The 19,405-nt window shown below is 41.9% G+C and overlaps 1 protein-coding gene across 1 annotated transcript in view; it reads left to right on the top strand.

The window, feature by feature from the left end:
• mctp1a (multiple C2 domains, transmembrane 1a) overlaps positions 1-19,405 on the top strand; it is a 92,383-nt gene that overhangs the window by 50,374 nt on the left and 22,604 nt on the right. Inside the window, exons 16-17 of the mRNA XM_034691312.1 lie at positions 4,001-4,117; positions 15,409-15,465. Coding sequence (XP_034547203.1) covers positions 4,001-4,117; positions 15,409-15,465 — 174 coding nt within the window. The remainder of the gene's footprint in view (positions 1-4,000; positions 4,118-15,408; positions 15,466-19,405) is intronic.

Here is a 19,405-nt window from a genome sequence, read left to right on the forward strand (position 1 = left end):
CTCCCTCTCTCGTTCCTTCGAACTTAACAGGACTTTCTAGTTGCTATCTGGCAACACTTAGTGCCAGCATGGAAATTGATGTAAGAGAGATAAAGGGAGAACTCTGAAATCCAAACTTCAGCTTCACTCCACTGAGACAGAGCAGAGGGAAAGTTAGCCTGGTGTGTGGTTAATGTAAGCCAAAGTACTGAATATTACCCTCCCACAGTGCCGCGGCTCAGAGCCGCAAGGACGCAGGGTGTGTTTTGAAACAAATAATGCAAGATACCACTCTCAACATGCCGCACTGAGTGCTTGAATAAATCATTTTGACTTGACTGTTTTGTCAACATTCATGATATCTTCTAGTGTGCAGGGGATTTCTTAATATTAAGAGAAAGCATCAAATAATATAACTATAATTAATTCAAACTACAGAGAGCTGTCAAAATAATTTAGTTTACTCGTTTTGTGTGTTGGTATTTTAGCCAAAATTATTACAAATGATGCTGCCATGGTTAAACTTTGTTCATGTGTCTGATTGTCTATTTTAATTATAGATCTCTTATGAATTTCAGCTGGTTCTCAGATGTGAAGTTTGCCCAGTTCAAATGTTGCCTTTAACTGTGTTTCAAATAGTTTAGCAGATTTGACAGTGAGAAATATTTCTTACTTTGTTTTTTGACACTTGAGTGGTTTTGTTCCTAGAAATTTCAGGGATGTGGACTTAACAGAGTAAAAATATATTTTTGAAAGAAATGATGATTAAGTTTATGACAAAATACATTTTCTGATAAAAAGTCAGCTGTGTCAGAATTTTTGTCACAAGATAAGAAAAAACTAAACTTTCTTGCATGTTAAGTCGTCAATAATAGAGATTAATAATTAGGATACTATCATTTTAAATACAATGGCTGAATCAGAAGGAAAAGAGGATAAAGCTTTCTTTGTAGTTTTTGTGCTTAATGATTTTTTTTTTTTCAAGCTCTCAAGACTGATTTACATTATTCGAATAATATTATAGCTCAATTACAGAAAGAGACAAGGACACTGACTGTATCTATATGAATCATTTTACATCACCACACAGGTACGAATTCAGCAGTATTAAACAGCAAGAATGATTGGTGCATTATGAGCTTCCCTCTGTGTGTCCGTTTTCAGATTTTCACCACAGTCCGTCACCGTGTCTCCGACCACACTCAGTCATATACAAATTATTCCCATAGACAACATCTGGAGCTTCATTTGGTATTTCCACTCCTTCTTTCCTTTTGATCCTGCGTGTTTTCATCGTTGTTTTTTTCCCTGCCCGCCTTTCCCTGGTCACTGACATCCACAGCAGGCTCCTTTCCACTCCCTCTTCCCCAGGCGAGGAGCCTGCTATCTGGTGTAGCAAGCGACGGGGGGTGGCTGTGATCGCCCAGTCCTAGTGGAAAGGTCCATGCACTGCAGGGCCCCTATTACCCAGCCGGGGGGCATGGAGACGGGGCAGGGCTGGCCACTGCTGAGCCTGGGTGTCCGGTTCCTCCAGCTGCCAGTCAAAACTTCCCCCTCAGCTACTATAACCAAACGGAGGAGGAATGAAGGGGGACGACAGGTTAAACAACCTCAGGCAAATGGAGAAGAAAGATAGATTTAAGGAAAAAAACACTAAAGAAGATTTTAAGGTTTCATATAAACAGTACAGTGAGGAGCAATTAATTTTTCTGTGTGACTGCGATACCATGAGCGATTAGAGAACCAGACACTTAATATATTTACAGTAGAATATATGCTGGCTGTAGAGAATATTTATAGAAGAGCATTTCAAAGGAGCACCCTGTGTATCTGATGAAGATGTTTGTAAGTGTGTGGTTATTTATAGCTTCTACCAGAATAGGTTTAAAACAAGAGAGCTCCTTTGTTTGCTTGATTCTAGTCATGTTTCTTCACCTATTTTGCACATTGTTCACTTAGAGATTATTCAAGTGTTTATTAATGCTAGAGATCATTATGTTTTGTGAGTTATGATAATTTAAAAAGGCAGATGCATAATTTTAGAATTTTGGGGAAAAAATATGTGTGTGAAGATGCGTTGTGTTTGTCTGTGTGCGAGTTTCTCTTGCTGAGCTTATGCCGTCCTAACAGCTTTTTATGATGTATGAAGGGAAATGGTTGTGTTGCTTATTAGTATACAAATATGAATTATTGAATAGTTTCTTTCCAATTCTCCCACACAGCTGTATCAGAGAAAGAGTCTTTGTACGGGAGAAAGTGAAGTTGAGCCTGAGAGAGATTTCGATCCTTTTGGGAGATTTGTTTGCTGCACCAAGGCCACTCAGGTTTATTTGAAAAAGACACTTTGCTGTGAGCAGTATGCAAATGCACTGGACATTTCTAATGTTTAATTTATGTGTCTTTTTGCTTTGTATACTCAGTGTCTGTAAGTTAATTTTACATGAAGTTATAGTTCCACTCAAAAGTTTTTATATGTTCTTTATAAAGTTTTCTTTGTGAGGAGGGGAAAAGTTGAGAAATGAAATTGTTTAATCGTGGTGTTACGATGAAGTCTTGTTTGTATCAATATTCAGATGTGTTTGCTTGCCTCTGTGCGTGGATGGAAAATGAGATACCACTGGCAGGGTGTGTGCACGCGTGTGTCCGACTGGCTCGACCACAGCAACAGCAGACCTGCATTACACACTGTTGAGGGGCTGTTGAACCTCATATTCACATTAACCTTGGACTGTAAACACAATGAAGAGCATGGTTTTCATTTTCCTCTCACTCCCTCTTTTTCCCTCCTGTTTCCGACGCACACAGAAATACAACAAATTGATTGTTGATTATTAAGCTTTCTCTCTGTTGTTCAGCCAAACAGGATAGCTTATAATTGGTGCACAGACAAATAAATCTGCTTTATTCAGTAATTGTCTCAATTTCAACAGCCTGAAACATTTCCCATCAAATCTGATTGTTAATTAATTTTACATTTTTGTGCTCATTTTTTAAATAGTGGATTATTTTGTGTTGAATTTGATAAATATGTGTTGTTAGTAAAAGATGATGTATTTAGGATACTCTGCATTTACACTATTTGTTGTAATTACTGCTTTGTGGTGAAAATTCTCTGCAAATATACATTCAATTACTACAGATGATACAAATGATTTCAATCTACTTGTTTTGGATTTTATTCCCACAAACTTCTTCCTTCTAAACTTTTTCAAACGGCTTACACAATGTGTTCTCACACTTCACACAATGCCCATTTAATATAACAAACCTCCATCATTAGCAACTGCACTTTCCCACATACATTTCTCCCAACCAGTGCAGTAATCTGTTGTTAGAGGCTAAAGAGCCCTGCCAAAACCAGAATCAAGGGTTTAAGGAAAGGTTAATTTTCAGATGGTACTTTTCTTGTCTGGTGATGAGAGGGGAGTTAAAGAGGTTATGGATTTGGCAGATGGGTGCATAGAAGGTTAGAGATGGGGCATTTGAGTCTTTTGGGTAGGAGAGAGGGTATTGGGGCTTGGAGTGACAGGGTTAGGGACTCGGGGTATGGGGTGTGTGAGGTCAGATGCCTGAGTTCGGGCTTGAGTATGGAAGGGTCAGCTTTGACGTGCTACGGCTGAAAACGATACATGACCTCAGTGTCTGGGATGATTGGCAAGGAGGAAAGAGGCTCTGACGGCTAAAACTCATCCTCTTCATCATCGTCCTCCTCAAGTTGAAGACCCAGGGAGCCCCTAGGGTCAGGGTGTTGAACCTAGGCTCACCGACACCAGGCCTGTACCTTTGTTAAATCCCGGGCTTATTTTTACGCTTTGTTCCACGGTGGTTATGATTCTGCATATGAATGTCTCTAAATGTTTGGTGTTTGAAATCGCACATATGGCCGGCGTACGTTCTCAGGAGTTTGCCTCGTCAAGGGTCAATATGAGGTCTTGAATGTATACATTCTTCGCTCACACTGTTCACAGTTTTTTGTTCTCACTTTTCTTTCGCTGACGTTTTGTCTTTTCTCTCTCTTCAGCTTTTTGTCCTTGTCGTTTGGAACTTTGAACTCTATATGATTCCTCTGGCTTTGCTGCTGCCTTTGGCCTGGAACTACTTCCTCATCGCGTCGGGGAAGGATACCAGGCAAGATGTGGTGAGTAGTAACCTCTAAGTAGCCTCTTTCCAATACTGTATAAGCCTTGTTGGCAATGCAGGGTCCGTTGTGAGATGAGTGAGCAACATGAACATAACAGAACCGTATTTAAAAAATACTGGCTAATTTAATTGTAGTTGTAAACTTTGAGAAAAACTGGAGTTTAAATGAAGAAAATCTCTCAATTTTTTTTAAATAATAAAAAAACTCCATCTGCCCCTTGAGTAGCCGCTGAGAAGTGCAATCTCCCATTTCTCACTTTGCCTTCTTTGAGGCAAAGAAAAGGGAGAAATAATAGGCTGTCACCTTGAGCTACGTTACGCCACTTACCTGGTAGTATATTTATTTAATTCATTTATTTTTATCTCTTATACCAATTAAATGATGTCAAAGCAATGTCATGGAGAAACAGACATGTTTTAATCATGGCCAGGCACATTCGGGGAGCAGAGAGTGAAACAGAGAGAGAGAGCTGGACTGTGGAGTGAGCGTGAACAATGAAGTGATTAATTTTAATAAGTGCCTTTTTCCAAGACTCGGTTGGAAATAACCAGTTAACAGACTGAGATTTTCCCGCAGCCTTTCTCTTCTAAATGTGTATATTTAACTCTTCATAAGGATTCTTTGGGTGAGATTGAATTGGATTTGAAGGGATCTTAAACTCAGTCACCATAATGAACTAAATCTTATTGCTGTGTGTGAAAGAAATATTATACATTTGAACTTTCCATAACCTACAACACAGATCTGTTTTCTAAGTCTTAAGAAAGACTGTTTGCTTTTGGTAATCCCCTGTTTTAGTATGCCTTAATCTAAAAAGTCAATCATCAGATTGAAAAGAAACCGTTAAGGACTACTGCTACTTGACAGTAACCTGGTGGTTTTACATTACCTTTTGGTGAATACTGGGATTAAGGATTTTTACACAGAATAAAGTTCTCTGAGTAAAGAATTCAAAGTTGTTCATTTTAAATAGGTTCTTATCAAAATAAAGCCTTGATTGTTTAATGGTACAGACCTTTATCACAGAGGGGATTTTCTTCTCCTGTAGATGGCGACATTGCTTGACAAAAAAATATCTCACAAGCCCAGCATGCTTAGTTCCCCCCACCTGCTGCTTGTATTTATCCAGTCCTAATGATATTCTTTTCCCATGCACTTCCTAATTAAAATGAAGCAACATATTCTCATAATGTGCCACTCACTTCACATATGAGTAAGTACATGTAACTCCTACTTCATGCACAATTGCTTTTCCCTCTTCCCTGAAAGAGACTATTGTGTGTCAAGTACCTCAGGAATTGATTGCAACATTAAGAAATGTTGATACTGTTGATACTCGTATGGGTAGGGCTTTTTGCTCTGACAATAAAACAAAGTTGTCCTGCACCTGGGGATGAGAGGAGATAGGGACACTTGTTAATGTAGTGAGCTTGAGTCTTGTAATTTCACTGTCAAAATACTATAATTTGATATGCACTTTTACATTTATGCCAGGAATCTGGACTTAATGTGTAAGACTTATTTTACTTTAAGACTAAAGCAGCACCATTTTATTACTTTGCTATTTGCTACATCTGAAAGTATTCCTTTAAGTTGTGTTAAATGCCTTGCTTGTTTTGAGCTTGCCTTTATTATTATGTGTCGAGTTACAGTCCAAGCTGAAAGATGCCTCAGTTTCACCATCCATACAGTGTGGTGTGAGAGTGTCTGGACACACTCAAAGGACTTGTTTTCTTGAACTTGCTGAATGGATCAGCAAGGCCAAAACATGTTTTGTCGTTGTGAAAGATTCATACGTGACCTTTCAATTAAATGTCTCCACTCCAATATGAGCATAATCAGCCATAGCTTTACGTGAGCGTGTTGCATACTTCTTGCAGTTAGACAGTGTGTAGATGCGAGTGTTAGTGCTAGTGTTGGCTATAGGAGGGTGTATAGTGAAGTCGATTTATACTGGTGTTGAGAAAGTCAGAGGCAGATACGCAGTGCTACAGAATGGGAAAGTAGTATATGATGTATAAGTGAATGCGCAGCTGTGTGCATCATGCATGAATCCTGTATACTGCTGTATACTGTGTGTAATGATGGTTGTGTTCTGCTGTCTGTTGTACTCTGGTATGTTCCCTTTTATTCAGAGGTTATGATTCAGTCAAGACCAAATTGTGTGCGCGCGCGCACGCACACACACACACGTACGCACGCACGCACGCACACGCACACACACACACACACACACATACACACACACACACACACACACACAAGCAAACATTTGCATGTGTGAGTCACTCTAACTGTGTGTTTACTTGATTCTTGTGCATGTGTGTAAGAAAGCACACTGTGTGCATATAAAGATAAAAGTTATCTTTGTGTATTTCTATCTTTTGTCTTTGAGTATGCGTACACAGGCATATGCATCTCTGTGTGCGTGTGTGTGTGTATGTGTGTTGTGTGTATGTTTGTGTGTGAAGATATTCTTTTCAGCAATACATCCAATGAAAAAGGGATTAATTGTCAAAGATTAGCACCATTAATGCTCCTTTCTTGCTGCTGTGACAGTCGTGCTGAGCAGTGCAGCGTAGCATTGCCGACACAAAGAAGATTCTCTGACAATCATCATCTCTCTTGTCTCTGCTTTGCAATCTCACTGCCTCAGGAGTGGTGAATGTGATGAACCCTCTCTCTTACTTCATTACAAACTCTCAGCTTCTTCCAGTTGTTACATTACTGTCTTAAGTAAAACTGGATTAAATACAGGAAAAGCAGCGTGCATTGTTGTACGCATTCACTACTTTTCAGACACTTCTGTTTGCAAATGTGATACACATGCACACTCTAACACTCATATTCAGTCACACGTTTCCCCTGAGTCCTGTCCCTGTTTGTTTTCAGACCGAGTTTCCCAATCTGTGGCAATGCAGTGAGAGCATACAGTATCTCCCTTCTTTGCTTCCTCTCTAGATCCCCTGGATTTCTCTTCTGAGTCTTTATCAAGCTGAAGTCATGGACGAATCACTGTTTCCCTCCTTGCACTTGGCAGAAAACATAAAATAATAGAAAAGAAAACAGGGGAAAAGGCTTTCTAATTACTTTAAACAACACACCAAATTAAAGCATTGTGCTGAGCAGAGCAAGGGGTCAGCATCCGGAGCGCCGTGCTTTTCCAGCAGTCTGGGGTGAGGCTAATGCCAAAGGAATCTCTGCTGAACTCGATCTGACGGGTGAGAGAGAGAGAGAAATAAAAAAAACCACTTGAGTCCAGACTTCCTAATGAAATGAAGGACCTTGCTTCATGCTGACGGGTTCAATGTGAGGACCCTTCTCTGATTCTACACCACAACCTCCCTCTACAGCCCCGTCTATGGCAAATAAACAAACACTGCGTTCTCTACATGCTGTAATTCACCACTCAGGGTCACTGAGTGTTGTGTGGTTACATGCTGCTTTGCAAACAGATCCAGGATCAGAGCTCCTTACCCTCGCCCCAACCTTGACCAGTACCTGCTAAGCAGTCGGAGCGTCCTCAGAACAGCGATTAAAGGAAGCGATGCACCAGTGAGGTCACTGACCTCCTCTCTTATCATGTAGCACTCTGAACTGCGAACCCTGACTCTTCAACACTGTTAGTTGACCTGTGTGTCATGCTGTAACATGTACTCTGTAGCAAACAAACAAAGAAGAGGACCTTTTACTCCTCTTAATACATGCAGAGGGCACTACTTTTTTACTTTGACTTTCATGGTTGGTGGTACACCATCAAGGAAGGCCCACTCTAGCTTTCTGCCTTTGTGTGGAGTCTCTTATTGTTGGGAGGTGGTGGAGCACTTACATGACATGACCCTCTCCTCTCAAGCTCTATCTTGTTTTGAAACTTGGAACAGTTCGTGGCTCTGATCTATCCCAAGCTTGCAGCAAAGGAAGCTGCCGATAGGCTGGGCTCGGTCAACCAGAGGACAGGCAGCTCTGCTGGTTGAAAAAAGGATTGCAAGGTGTCTGCATCTGTTGTATTCATGTATGTGCCTGCTTCTATAAATGTATATGATGATGGGCGTTAAGATGAGGAAGGAGGGACACATCCCAGTAGAAATCATTTCTTGCTGTTCAGTTAGCCCAGAAAGGCCCTGGCCAGATGTTATGAAGGTGTTAATTTTAGTGCAGCCTGACGTGCAGAGCATGGTGATGTCTCTTTCTACCACAAGATGACGGGCAATTAGACCTCATGACACTAGAGAACCATCCTCTTTATCCAATCCTTCAGACCATTACCAAGATTCACCCACTGGATCCGCCAAGCCATTACAGCAGAGTAGACCTTAATGGCCTGAAGATACTTCCCACTCACAGACATGCCTCCAACAGTGAGGTAGAGCTGGGTTCTCTGGATCCACTGTATGTTAAATTCAACCACATAAAAAAAATACAGAGTTCAATTTGGATAAAGGAGCCAAGAATTAAATAAATGTCATTTGTTCTACTTATATTCCCATTTTATAATTTTGTTAATTCTGTGTTCTTTTACTAGTAATAGTTTCATCATTACTTTGCTGACTGTGAAGAACTCACTGTGACAGCAGTATATCATAATAAATTCATTAGTGTAAAAATAATCTGGTTTATCTCCAAGACATCAATATTGTCTGATATTGTTTATTATTGTGGAGCAAGACTTCATCGACATTTTTATCTTTGCTATTTATTCCCTCATTTTGCATCTCAAAACTACTTTTGTGTGCCTCTAAACAACCCGTGTCTTGACATCTGCCCTCATTAAGAGCCACGCACAACACAGGTAGAGACGAATAAATATTAGGAGAGCTGGAAGGAAAAGAGGAAACGCTGCCTATTATACCTCAACTCTTGCTGAAAGTCACACCTCCACTTTTTCCTCCTTAAAACCCCAACTCTGGAAAGAAAAAGGAGAAAGAGGAAAGGAGATGGAGTGGGAGCAGGAGACAGAAAAAGACAGAGAGGCATTCAGAGAGACGGAGGCAGAAGAAAATAGCGGTGGATGGCAGGCACTCCTCAGTGCAGAGTCAGACATGGCAGTTGGTGACAGGTGACAAAATCAAAAGGTCATGTCACTTTTAACTGGGAGCGCCTGTGCCCCACTGATTTCCCCCGTGCCGCCCCGGCATCATTGCGCTCATCTCTGCTCCTCTCTGCTCCTCGTGCTGCCTCTCTGTCTCTGCTAAACTGGCAGATAGGATGGCAGGCTGGCAGGCAGAAAGACAGGCGACGGGCAGAGTTTGAAGCGGGACGGGAGCATCGGGAGCATCAGGAATGGCACTGCAGAATCCTCCCAGCCTCCCTTTTCATCATGTTGTCTCTCTTTCTCCTCTTTTCCCCCCATTTGTCTAACTCCCTTCATCACACTGAACCTTTGTAACTGTCTGTGCTCTTTGCTAACAACGTCAGCAGCTCAGGGTGTCTGCCTAAGAGCTTGTTGTTGTTGTTTTGTCTATACAGTACACCCGCTGTAGTTGTTTGCAGTTTTTCAGTTTAAACCCTAAGCCAACAGATGTAAGTGTGAACAAATAGATACACATCAAGTGTGTACCAACCCTTGCTCTCTTTTCTACAACTATCAAAACACAGTAAGTCAAGACAGTTTCATCTGTCTGAGAAAGACAAACATCTTATCCCTGAATTTACTGTATTTACAGAGTATTTCAACAATGCCAGTGGAGCATGTACAAGTGTGATTTGTCCGGATAAAAGTCAAGATCTCTGTCCAAACACACTCTCTCATTTATTTGCAAATAAGTAACGACAAATGTACGTTTGTGTCAGTAGTGCTTCCAATACTATCCTGTAACTCAATCTTTTCACTGCTCCAGATTTTATTTTGGCCTCATGAATATGGAGCCGCCCTTATCACCCCCATCCCCCGCCTCAAGCACCGGTAGCACCCCAACCTCACCCCTCTCTAGCCCCCTGCTGGGTGAGCCCTGGCTGGGGCAGTGCAGATGGATGGGCCCCCCTCTGAGGGCCACGGCTCTGACAGCTTGTGAAGGGCCCGCATGGGTCAGCCAGGCTCAGCCAGCAGCCCTTATCAGACACACAGCCCTCCCCCACTCTGTGGAAACTGTGGTGTAGGCAATATGAACATGCACACAAACACACGCACACACACAAACTCATGGACAGTGCATACCAAGTAGGGCCTTGAGATCCCCCAGCCAGCCAGTCGACCAAACCTCAGCAGCTGGAGAGGTTAAAACCCCCTCACGTATCAAAGAGGAAGAGCAGCAGGAGGATGGAGGGAGGGAGTGAGAGAGGAGCGGGAGAAAAAAGAAGGAGAAAGTATATCTTCATGTTCGCTGGGATGTCTGCCTCAGCGTCAATTCCCCCTGCGGCTGTCATTGGGAAGGTTAGGAGGGGAGATAGTGGAACTCAGCCTGGCCAGGGAGAGAGAGGGGCAAGCACAGAGGTATTTCAGTTGAGGGGTGAAAATGATGTGGTTACTACTCCAGGTAGTAGATTTTTAGTTTCCTCCAAGGAGTTTGTGCGTGCACTTGTTTCAGAGATCCAGACAGGGTCTGCTCTGTTTTACTTGTATGAAAGAAGGATCCCTTCACTGACAGTAGTTTTTTCTTTTATTCCTTACTTGACAAGTTTGGTTCAAAGTCTTCTTTGAGTTTTAAAACAGTGAAAAAATACAACTATATCTGGCTATCAATTAGTCAATGTAAGAAATATATATGTTACCATTTAATACTTGGATTATGTTGTTTGACTAACGGTGACTTTACACTCTAACACCATGAAGCTGTGAGACAATTCTACAAGCATAACTGTGCAGTAATAATATATGTGCTTCTAAAAGTGTGTTCTCTGTCCTTTAAAGGGTAATGTGGATGCTGCAGTGCTGTAAACTTTAGGCAAAATCCACCTCCGTAAGGCAAGAGGAGAACAAACCTGTCCATCTCTCTACCACACAGGGTTATGAACTCTGCTATTTCCTTTTAATACTTGTACAGGGATGAAGAAGGGTTCCTCAGTCCAAATCACTGATAACATCCAAACACTCTTCACTTCCTTTCTCCTCATTAGCTTCAGCTTTTTGTCTGCAAATAGAAAAAACATGCAGTCTAGACAGGTTTAAGCTAGAACAGTGCATTTCAGCAAGAGTAAAATGGTGCTCTGAAATGTCAGTCAGCCCTGAGGATGCATTCATATGAGTGTCACAGCATCAGTCTCAAAACAGAGTAAATACATGGTCAAGCATGGATGCACTTACAAGCATGCATACAATTACAGTCACATGCCTGTGAGTTGGTTTTGTTGCCGCTTTTGTTTTGACGGCAGTGTCATTAAAGCTCCAGTAAAGAACTTTTGGTTTGTGTTGATTTCGGTGCCCCACTGTGGTCAGACTGGTACCTGCCGTTTCTTCCCTGATTTTGTCCTGTAGTTGTGTTTTCTATCCAGATTCATCCTACTGTCTTTTCACAGTCAAATGTACCACTCATCGAGAACTTTGCTGTGGATAATGTAAAAAAAGATTGTAGTAGCAGCATGGAGTTAATCGCTTCATCTGACACCTACCCAGCAACAGGTATTAAAAGCAACAAAATAGACATAAAACATCTTGCTAAATGTGGTCTCATTTGCTTTTGTAGCAATAAAGAGGCATCAGTATTAAAGCTGGGGTTGGTAGTCAGGTTTAGATGCACTTTGTGTTATACTGGTTAAAATGATCTTTATGTCCTGAAGGCAATCAATACTTAATGTGTTCTTAAAAAAGAGAGAAAAAAAGCCGCTATCTTCAGCCGGAATAAACCTGGGAAAAAAACAACCAATCACTGTAATTAGGGTCCAATTTATGAAACCAATCGAATACCGTCCTGCTGTTCTGCCCACCTCCTGCACGTACATTTCCCCGGCGTGCACTCCCCATCCCCTGCCCCTGCTTACCCTGACTCTATTTACTGCCCCTCTTGCTCGACCTCGGGCCTGTCCCCTCTGACCCGATGAGGTGCTTTGCTCAGGACTGTAGTCCGGATCAGAGTCTAAAAAGCTCTCACCACGGGGGCTCTGACAAGGAAAATAATTAATGACATTTAGTAAGTCCTACAGAAATTTATATGTAGGGATGACGAGCCGATTCGTGAACATGTTGAGCTTTAATAACCGGTCACTGTCAGCCGTGATCACACCAACCAACAAAGCAACAATCAATGTTTGAATGAATAAAGAACTTCTCCTGCTTGTCTCTCCTTACTCCCGCTCGCTGTAAGTTGTGAGTACTAACAACACCCAAGTTTGTTTGTGTTTTTAACTTTCACGAGGACCGGTTTTGAATCATTCACGATCATATGGTCGTGAATCAGCTTCGCTCGTGTATGTGAGCGCAGAGTCGTTTTGGAGGAGCTCTGAGCGGCTCCGAGGGGAGGGGGGAGGGGTTAGACGGAGTCCTAAGTAAATGCTACATTCAAATTCATGCTAGTTTTCCGTGACTACCAACCCTAGCTTTAATTAAGCTTTTTTAATTGAGCTTTAAAGACTTAGTTTTTACACTGATCTAAACCTTTGTATGTGAAGTAGTAAGCTTTTTTATTTTATAATGCAACAATCTTTTTACTTTAGATTTTGATAATGAGCAATTCAACACTTTTATAAGCAATATTTAAACTTGAAGGGAAACGGTATAAAAGAGTAAACATGAGTTTGATGTATCTGGGCTTCACTGCCTCGCTCTGTTCAAGTGCATCAGAAGTTAAATCCTTCAAATCAGCGTTTTAGGTTTAAACTATGAAGGCCAACAGAAGCAGTCAGGCTTTCACAACCATTTGAACTCTCAATGTCATTGCACTCACATATTTTCTTTGTGTGTATTTTATATTGTCACAATCTTTGTATGTATTTATGGGGCACAGTGTAATCTGTAAGAGTAGCCTGCATCAGCCCTGTATCATTTGAATAGGTCTGAGTATGTTAATCCGCACCTCAGTAGATATTGAATTGACTGGAGCAGCTCTGCAGGCAATGTGAGCTCCTCACGATCCTGTCGACAGCAAGGCTTTGATGCTGCCGTGCTGTAATGATAGTAATTCAAACAACATGATAATGGGTGGATAAGCAGACAAATGATATCATACCCCAAACAGGTCTTAGAAAGAGAGACGAAAGAGAGAGAGAGGTAGGAGGAGAAAGAGAGAGAGGAAGAAGGATGTTTGGAATTCATCGGCTGCACTGAGGTAATTTATATCCTCTCTTACAGAGACAGTAGCTTCAGTGCACACATTTAGCCGTGGCAATCTTCAGGGCAGATGACATGTTCCATGTCTTTTTATTTATTAATTTTACACTGTGTCTCATTGCAGGAAACATGACTTCTCTGTGTAACCAGAGGCGATAGAGGAGAGAAAGCAGAGCGGAGAGCAGAGGGAGACAAACGACTCTATCATTCTCTCTGTCTCTCTAGGTCATGCTTCTCCAGCTAGCTCATGCTCATTCCCTTTGTTTAAAGTTTGGAGCGTGTGCCAGGCGTGCCCTAGTAAAGCCTCTGTATGGAGGAATCCATTATGCTTGTATTTTGGCACGGGTGAAAGGATTTGGGAGGAACCATGATGACTTTATAAACAGTTATAGCTCATTTGTTTAGAGATGCCAGAAGGCTTTCGTTTTACAGTATCAGTTTGACATCTTTTGCCTTGGCTGAGTGCAAGAATTCCCTCTCTGGTATCTGGATACCGTAGCACTGAATTTATTCTGTATCAATAATGGGAATGTGAAGTGTGAATAGTCAAGCTTATTTGTCTAGACACTGATGGAGTCTCAGTGAACTGGGAATAACCAGTTGCTCTACAGTTACTTGTTCAAAACGAAGATTGCCATGCACAACGCTTTGCCCTGGTGTCTTTGAGCTATTATAGATGGCACACACACAGACACACATTCACACTATTGACTCTACCCTCTCAACTCTGCTGTTCTGAACTCCTCTTTGTTTGTGTGGGAAGCTGCATTTACATAAGAGGCTTATGTCAGCCGCCACATAGTTTCCCCCCCTTATTCCGGCGAAAAACAAAAAGGACAAAAGCTATTGTCTTGTTAAGTAATGATTTTTGGATTTCTCCAAACTAGTTTGTGCTGTTTGGAGGTGGTTCGGGGGTTGTGGTGATGTTTAGGCTGTGCAAGGGTTTTTTGGGGGTAGGGTTTGGTAACGCAGTACCACAATGAGAGCAGATGAATGCAGAGGCTGACAGCTGTGGGGTTTATGATATGGTTGTTTGTTTATGTAAATTAAGAGCAACAATATGACCTTGATTTGATGAGTGATTGACGAAAAGAGAGAGGATCAGAGATGCAGCTCTGATCTGTGGTTTGCGCCTCATTGGCATCAGACTACACATGTGAACTTGTGCATGCTAACAAAGACACACATTTCAAGTACTATATCAGTAAACAGTAATCAGATATTGTTTCACCAAAGCTGCTCTTTCCATACTTCCCAGGCCACTTGTTTATTAGCTTTCCTTTCATAAAAAATACAGAAAAGCTATGACTTACATGTACAATTGTTCTGTTGGACAGCCCACGTATCCATATGCGCTTTCGCATTTGTGGTTCTGACTGTTTGCACATGTGTATGTCATTTTTTCTTTGTGTTGTACAGTATGTTTCATGGTATCTTGGGGCCTCAGAGCTACACCAGCTCCGGTTTCATCGGTTTTGGACCACTGAAGCACATAGTTGCTGTTCTTTGTGACTTGCTCTCTTTGCTGCAGGCTTTTCTTCTCTCTTCTCTCGAGGAGCATCTTTCTCTGGGAGGATGTGAATCTATAGATAGATGAATGTGAAGCGATAGGAAGGCTGACGGTAGAGGTGAGAGAGTACCGCAAAGGTTAGAGGGGTCGGAAGAATCAGAAAAAGAGGAGATCTTACTGTCGTGTCCCACTGCATGGTGTAACTGCTTTTGAGTGGATGAATAGACTTTAATCTTCAGCCCTTTGAAATTCAAAGGCAGAGCATTTGCTTACAGTTCCAGAAATGTTGACATGTTTGAACAACAGGATGTTTCTAAAATTAAAATCTAATTCTAAACATTTCAAAGGATTGTGACATGTGAGCATACACCCATCTCATTAAGAAACTCTAGCATAACCAATCAGCTTTAATACGCCTCTGTGGCTGTTCTGATTATGTTAACCCTGTGTTATCCTAATATACATCTACGCTGTAGCTGTTGTATAAACATCTCTCTCTCTCTCTCTCTCTCTCTCTCTCTCTCTCTCTCTCTCTCTCTCTCTCTCTCTCTCTCTCTCTCTCTCTCTCTCTCTTTTCAGCAAGCAGTGGAGGACCTGCTGGAGGACGAGGATGAGGACTTTGACAAAGATGACAAGGTAATTATGTCTTGTGTCAGGGATACACTTACACACAAACACATGCACCAGAGACACTGCCTCAGGAGGGGTTGACACTGCTTCATATACTGGATACACAAACAGACAGATGAAATGAGTCCATCTTCCCCTCCCATCTCCTACCCAGTTCACTTATTCTCTATGCCGGAGGCACCAACACATGTACAGAGATTGTACAACCTTTTAACCTCTTGAAAAGTTTTCTGTGTAAATATCCACAAAGCATATTGCTCACCTTTTTTTCTTGTGGTATGCTTTGTTTTGGGGGTTTATTGCAGTTCGGGACAATTTCCTTAAATTTCTCTCCTTGAAGCTAAATGTTCTCTTCTAACGTTAGTGCTTCAGCCCTGCTTCCTGAGAACATGCAGGAATATAAAGTGCTTAGTTAGCTATTTAGGTCCATTCACCGCTCCTTTATGTCCCAGTAAAACAGCATCTGGGCTTGTCCAGACACTATCAGGTAACAACAGGTGGCTGCTTTACTGCCTCCGCTCGTTTACACTGAAGGAACAGCTACTGAAACGAACGCCACTGGATAGCATACAGTACCATGTCAATGTTCCACCTGGGAATGATAATTGGTGGAAATGGTGCAAATTTATCCAACCGCTGTGTTTTCTGGATTTTTGGTGAGGCACGGTTAAAATGGAAACAGTATTCTGTCTGGTGAGAATGTAGCAGTGTTAAACAAGGGCAGACTCATAACACAGGCTTTTATGTTGAGTACTAACCCTTTACTTTTGAAATCCATGAACTACTTGGGCTGAATAATCTGGATTCTGGAACTACTAGAGCTGATACTTGATCCCTTACAGCCACACTCCAGCAATAGAAAGGTTAGAAGGCTAAGATGTGGTAAATTGCACGGTCTGTTTTGGTAATCTCTTTGAAGGAAAACTCTGGCTGTTTCAGTGGTAATTGTAAAGACTTTGACCAGGGAACTTGATATCTGAAAGTGATTTTGCTTTGGGACTCTCTGTATACTGACATATACTTGTATACTTGTACAGCCTTCCTACAACCTTTCCCATTTTTGAAGGGTCACGAGTTCACGCCTGAAACAGAAGGGTTAAAAAAACGTGATTTTGGCACAGATGGTCAAATAGTCATCCAACCAGTAAGTCAGGCAATCAGTCAGCCTGTTGGGCCATGAGCACGCAAAGATGCATGAGCATTACAATGTCTCCCACAGTGATTCAGAAGCAGAGTTTCACGGCTGTGAAGTTTCAAGGCTGAGATGTACAGCACAGAAGGGGGTTTGACTGACTGACTGAAGATATGCACCAGACAACCTTGAACCTTCTCTCTTTTTTTTTTTTTTTTACCCCATCGTTCGCCTGCCCTCCATCAATGCATTTCCTCCCTCCTCCCAAGGAAAAATAAAAATAGAGGCATTTGAAAAGCTGCAGATTATATGAAATACGTTTGGACTTTCATATTGAAATGAGGTGCAGCAGCAGCTTCTGCGGCCTCCGTCAGATTTGGTGCCAAACTGATTATTCCACATAAGAGGGCCCTGCTCTCTGTGCTCACACAGGGCTGGGATGCTGGATAGCACAGCCGCCACAAAGGCTACAATTTACCAACTCTGGCTTCATACATTTTGATCTATTGCTCCCCTCAACTGTTAGCATTTCATTTGAGCCGTAGGGAAGTTGAAAAGGGGGCATTTTTCTTTTTTCTTCGCCTACATGTCTCTCCCCTCCCACTCTCCTTCTACCCTTCCTTCAATCGTCCCCTTCCCGGCTTTTTTTTTCTTTCATTCTTACACATACCCTCTTTTTCTCTCTTTCCTTTGCGCCCCTCTCCAACCTGGTTAAGTGCAGAACAAATGGAGTTTCAAGGCTTAACAAATTTGTCTTTTACATTGGATATGAGGTATTTTACATTGGATATGAGGTGCAGCTTCAGATTGTATGCGTGAGTATGAAGGACGGGTCAAAGAGAACCTCTTTTATGGCACAGGCCTATAGGGGGGAGAAGGACGAAGAGAGAGAGAGAGAGAGAGAGAGAGAGAGAGAGAGAGAGAGAGAGAGAGAGAGAGAGAAAAAAAAAAAGATTAAGAAATATGCCAAGGCCTCATTTTAATTGAACTTGAAGCATATGTTGCAAGTATGTACAATCCGTCCCAGATGTTTACTCCGGCCATGTGCACAGCTCTTCCCGGTGCACCACAAGGCAGCTATTAGCTGGATAACCTTTGCTCCAGAGGCTAAATGGGGTATTACATGGCCAAAAAGTAGAGCACCTGTTTTTCATTGCGTAGAGGACCCCTTGCAGGCTTTTTGCCTCGGATCACCACATGTGTTATAACTTAGCAGATTGTTGGGCAGACGTGAAAAGTGTCTTTCTTTTGAGCAAGCATTGATATTAGTCACTTAATCTCAATGAAAGTCCAGCATCTAGACTAATTGATGGGGACGGCTCAGTTGTTAGAGCCAAGTGGGCAGCCTCATGAACAGTGAAAGAATGTAAGACGTGCAATGATGTGTTTTTTTTCTTCCTCTCCACCTCATCACTGTGAGTTTCTAAGTGTGCATGTGTGTGTTTGTGCTGACCTTCAATATGGACCGTTGTCTGTTTTCATGGACTGAGAGTGTCATGTAGGCATAGGTGGGCACAGTAAATTAAAACTACAACTCTGTTAATCATTTATCCTTAAACAAAGACTTCACTTTGATGGAAGCTAATCTGTTAATTCTGTTTAAAATCAACAGAATATAACTTTATCATTAATGTTTAAACCTGTTCAAAGTCTAATGGTCCGCCCGCCTCCTGCTACAATGGAAAGGGTCCCCATGATCCACATCCAGTTAATCCAAAAACCTTATATCTATGATAGGATGCAGGATTAGGGCCACATTACAGAAGAAAATAAGGAGCTGTTGAGAACAAAATTAAGTTCTAATGTTACAAGAATGAAAGTTATAAGTCAATAAAGTAACATCTGCTTTGACTTCAACTTCAAGTCATCAAGGCAACTGTCCCTAACCCCAAAATTAAAAACTATATATATCGTTTTCACTTTTTATTATACCTAAATTATGTCAGACAACTAGGTCCCCTGTTCTTCTTTAAACCCTTACAGTATCTTTGAACACAGCTTGAAGTAACATTATGAGTCTCAGACAGAGTCAGATAACAGAAACCTGCTACTCATCACTCTGTTTACAGAATACACGCTGCAGGTGCTTCAGTGTGCAATGTAGCCTGTGATGTCTCCTTTCACCTGTGGGCTCACTGTCCAGAGCTGAGGCAATCACCTGTAGGCTCTGCATGGGCATGAGTGTTTGTGCCGGTAAATGTGTTTGTGTATTCGTGTGAATGTCTCTGTTGTGTGTGTGTGTGTGCGCGGTGGCTCAGCTGCCTCCCAAAAGGGGGAGCTTACTGGAAAAAGGAAGAGAGCGAGAGAGTGAGGGAGAGAGACAGACTGAAAGAGTGAGGAGATTACCCTCACACGGTTGACTGGTCACTGAAGCGCTCGTGCTCCGCTCAGCTAGGCTCCACTAGCCTCAGGAGGACCTGACACAGATAAGATACACACTGCAATCATGTCCTGCTCACGGGCTTACTGCTCTGTGCACTCCCTCTCTTTTCTCCCTCAATGTCTAGCTATCTATATCTCTCTCACACACACATACCCCCACACACACACCACTTGCACCTTGAAAAAAAATCTCTTCCTCTCCATTTTCCAGCTTATTTTGTCCTCCCCATGAGCAAAGTTGATAGTTAATTTACACTTGACTTTATTCATTAAGATGATCAGATTGATTCGTAAAATTTTTATTCACGATGAAGAAAAGCCCAATTTTGTCTTATTTATGGACCAATTCCCTGAGGCGTCTCTTTCAAACCAACATTGAAATCCGATTTCATCCCAGATTTGGGCCAAACAGTAACATATTTTGTGCCGTTC

This window comes from Notolabrus celidotus, chromosome 9 (genome assembly GCF_009762535.1).
Source record: "Notolabrus celidotus isolate fNotCel1 chromosome 9, fNotCel1.pri, whole genome shotgun sequence".
NCBI lineage: Eukaryota > Metazoa > Chordata > Actinopteri > Labriformes > Labridae > Notolabrus > Notolabrus celidotus.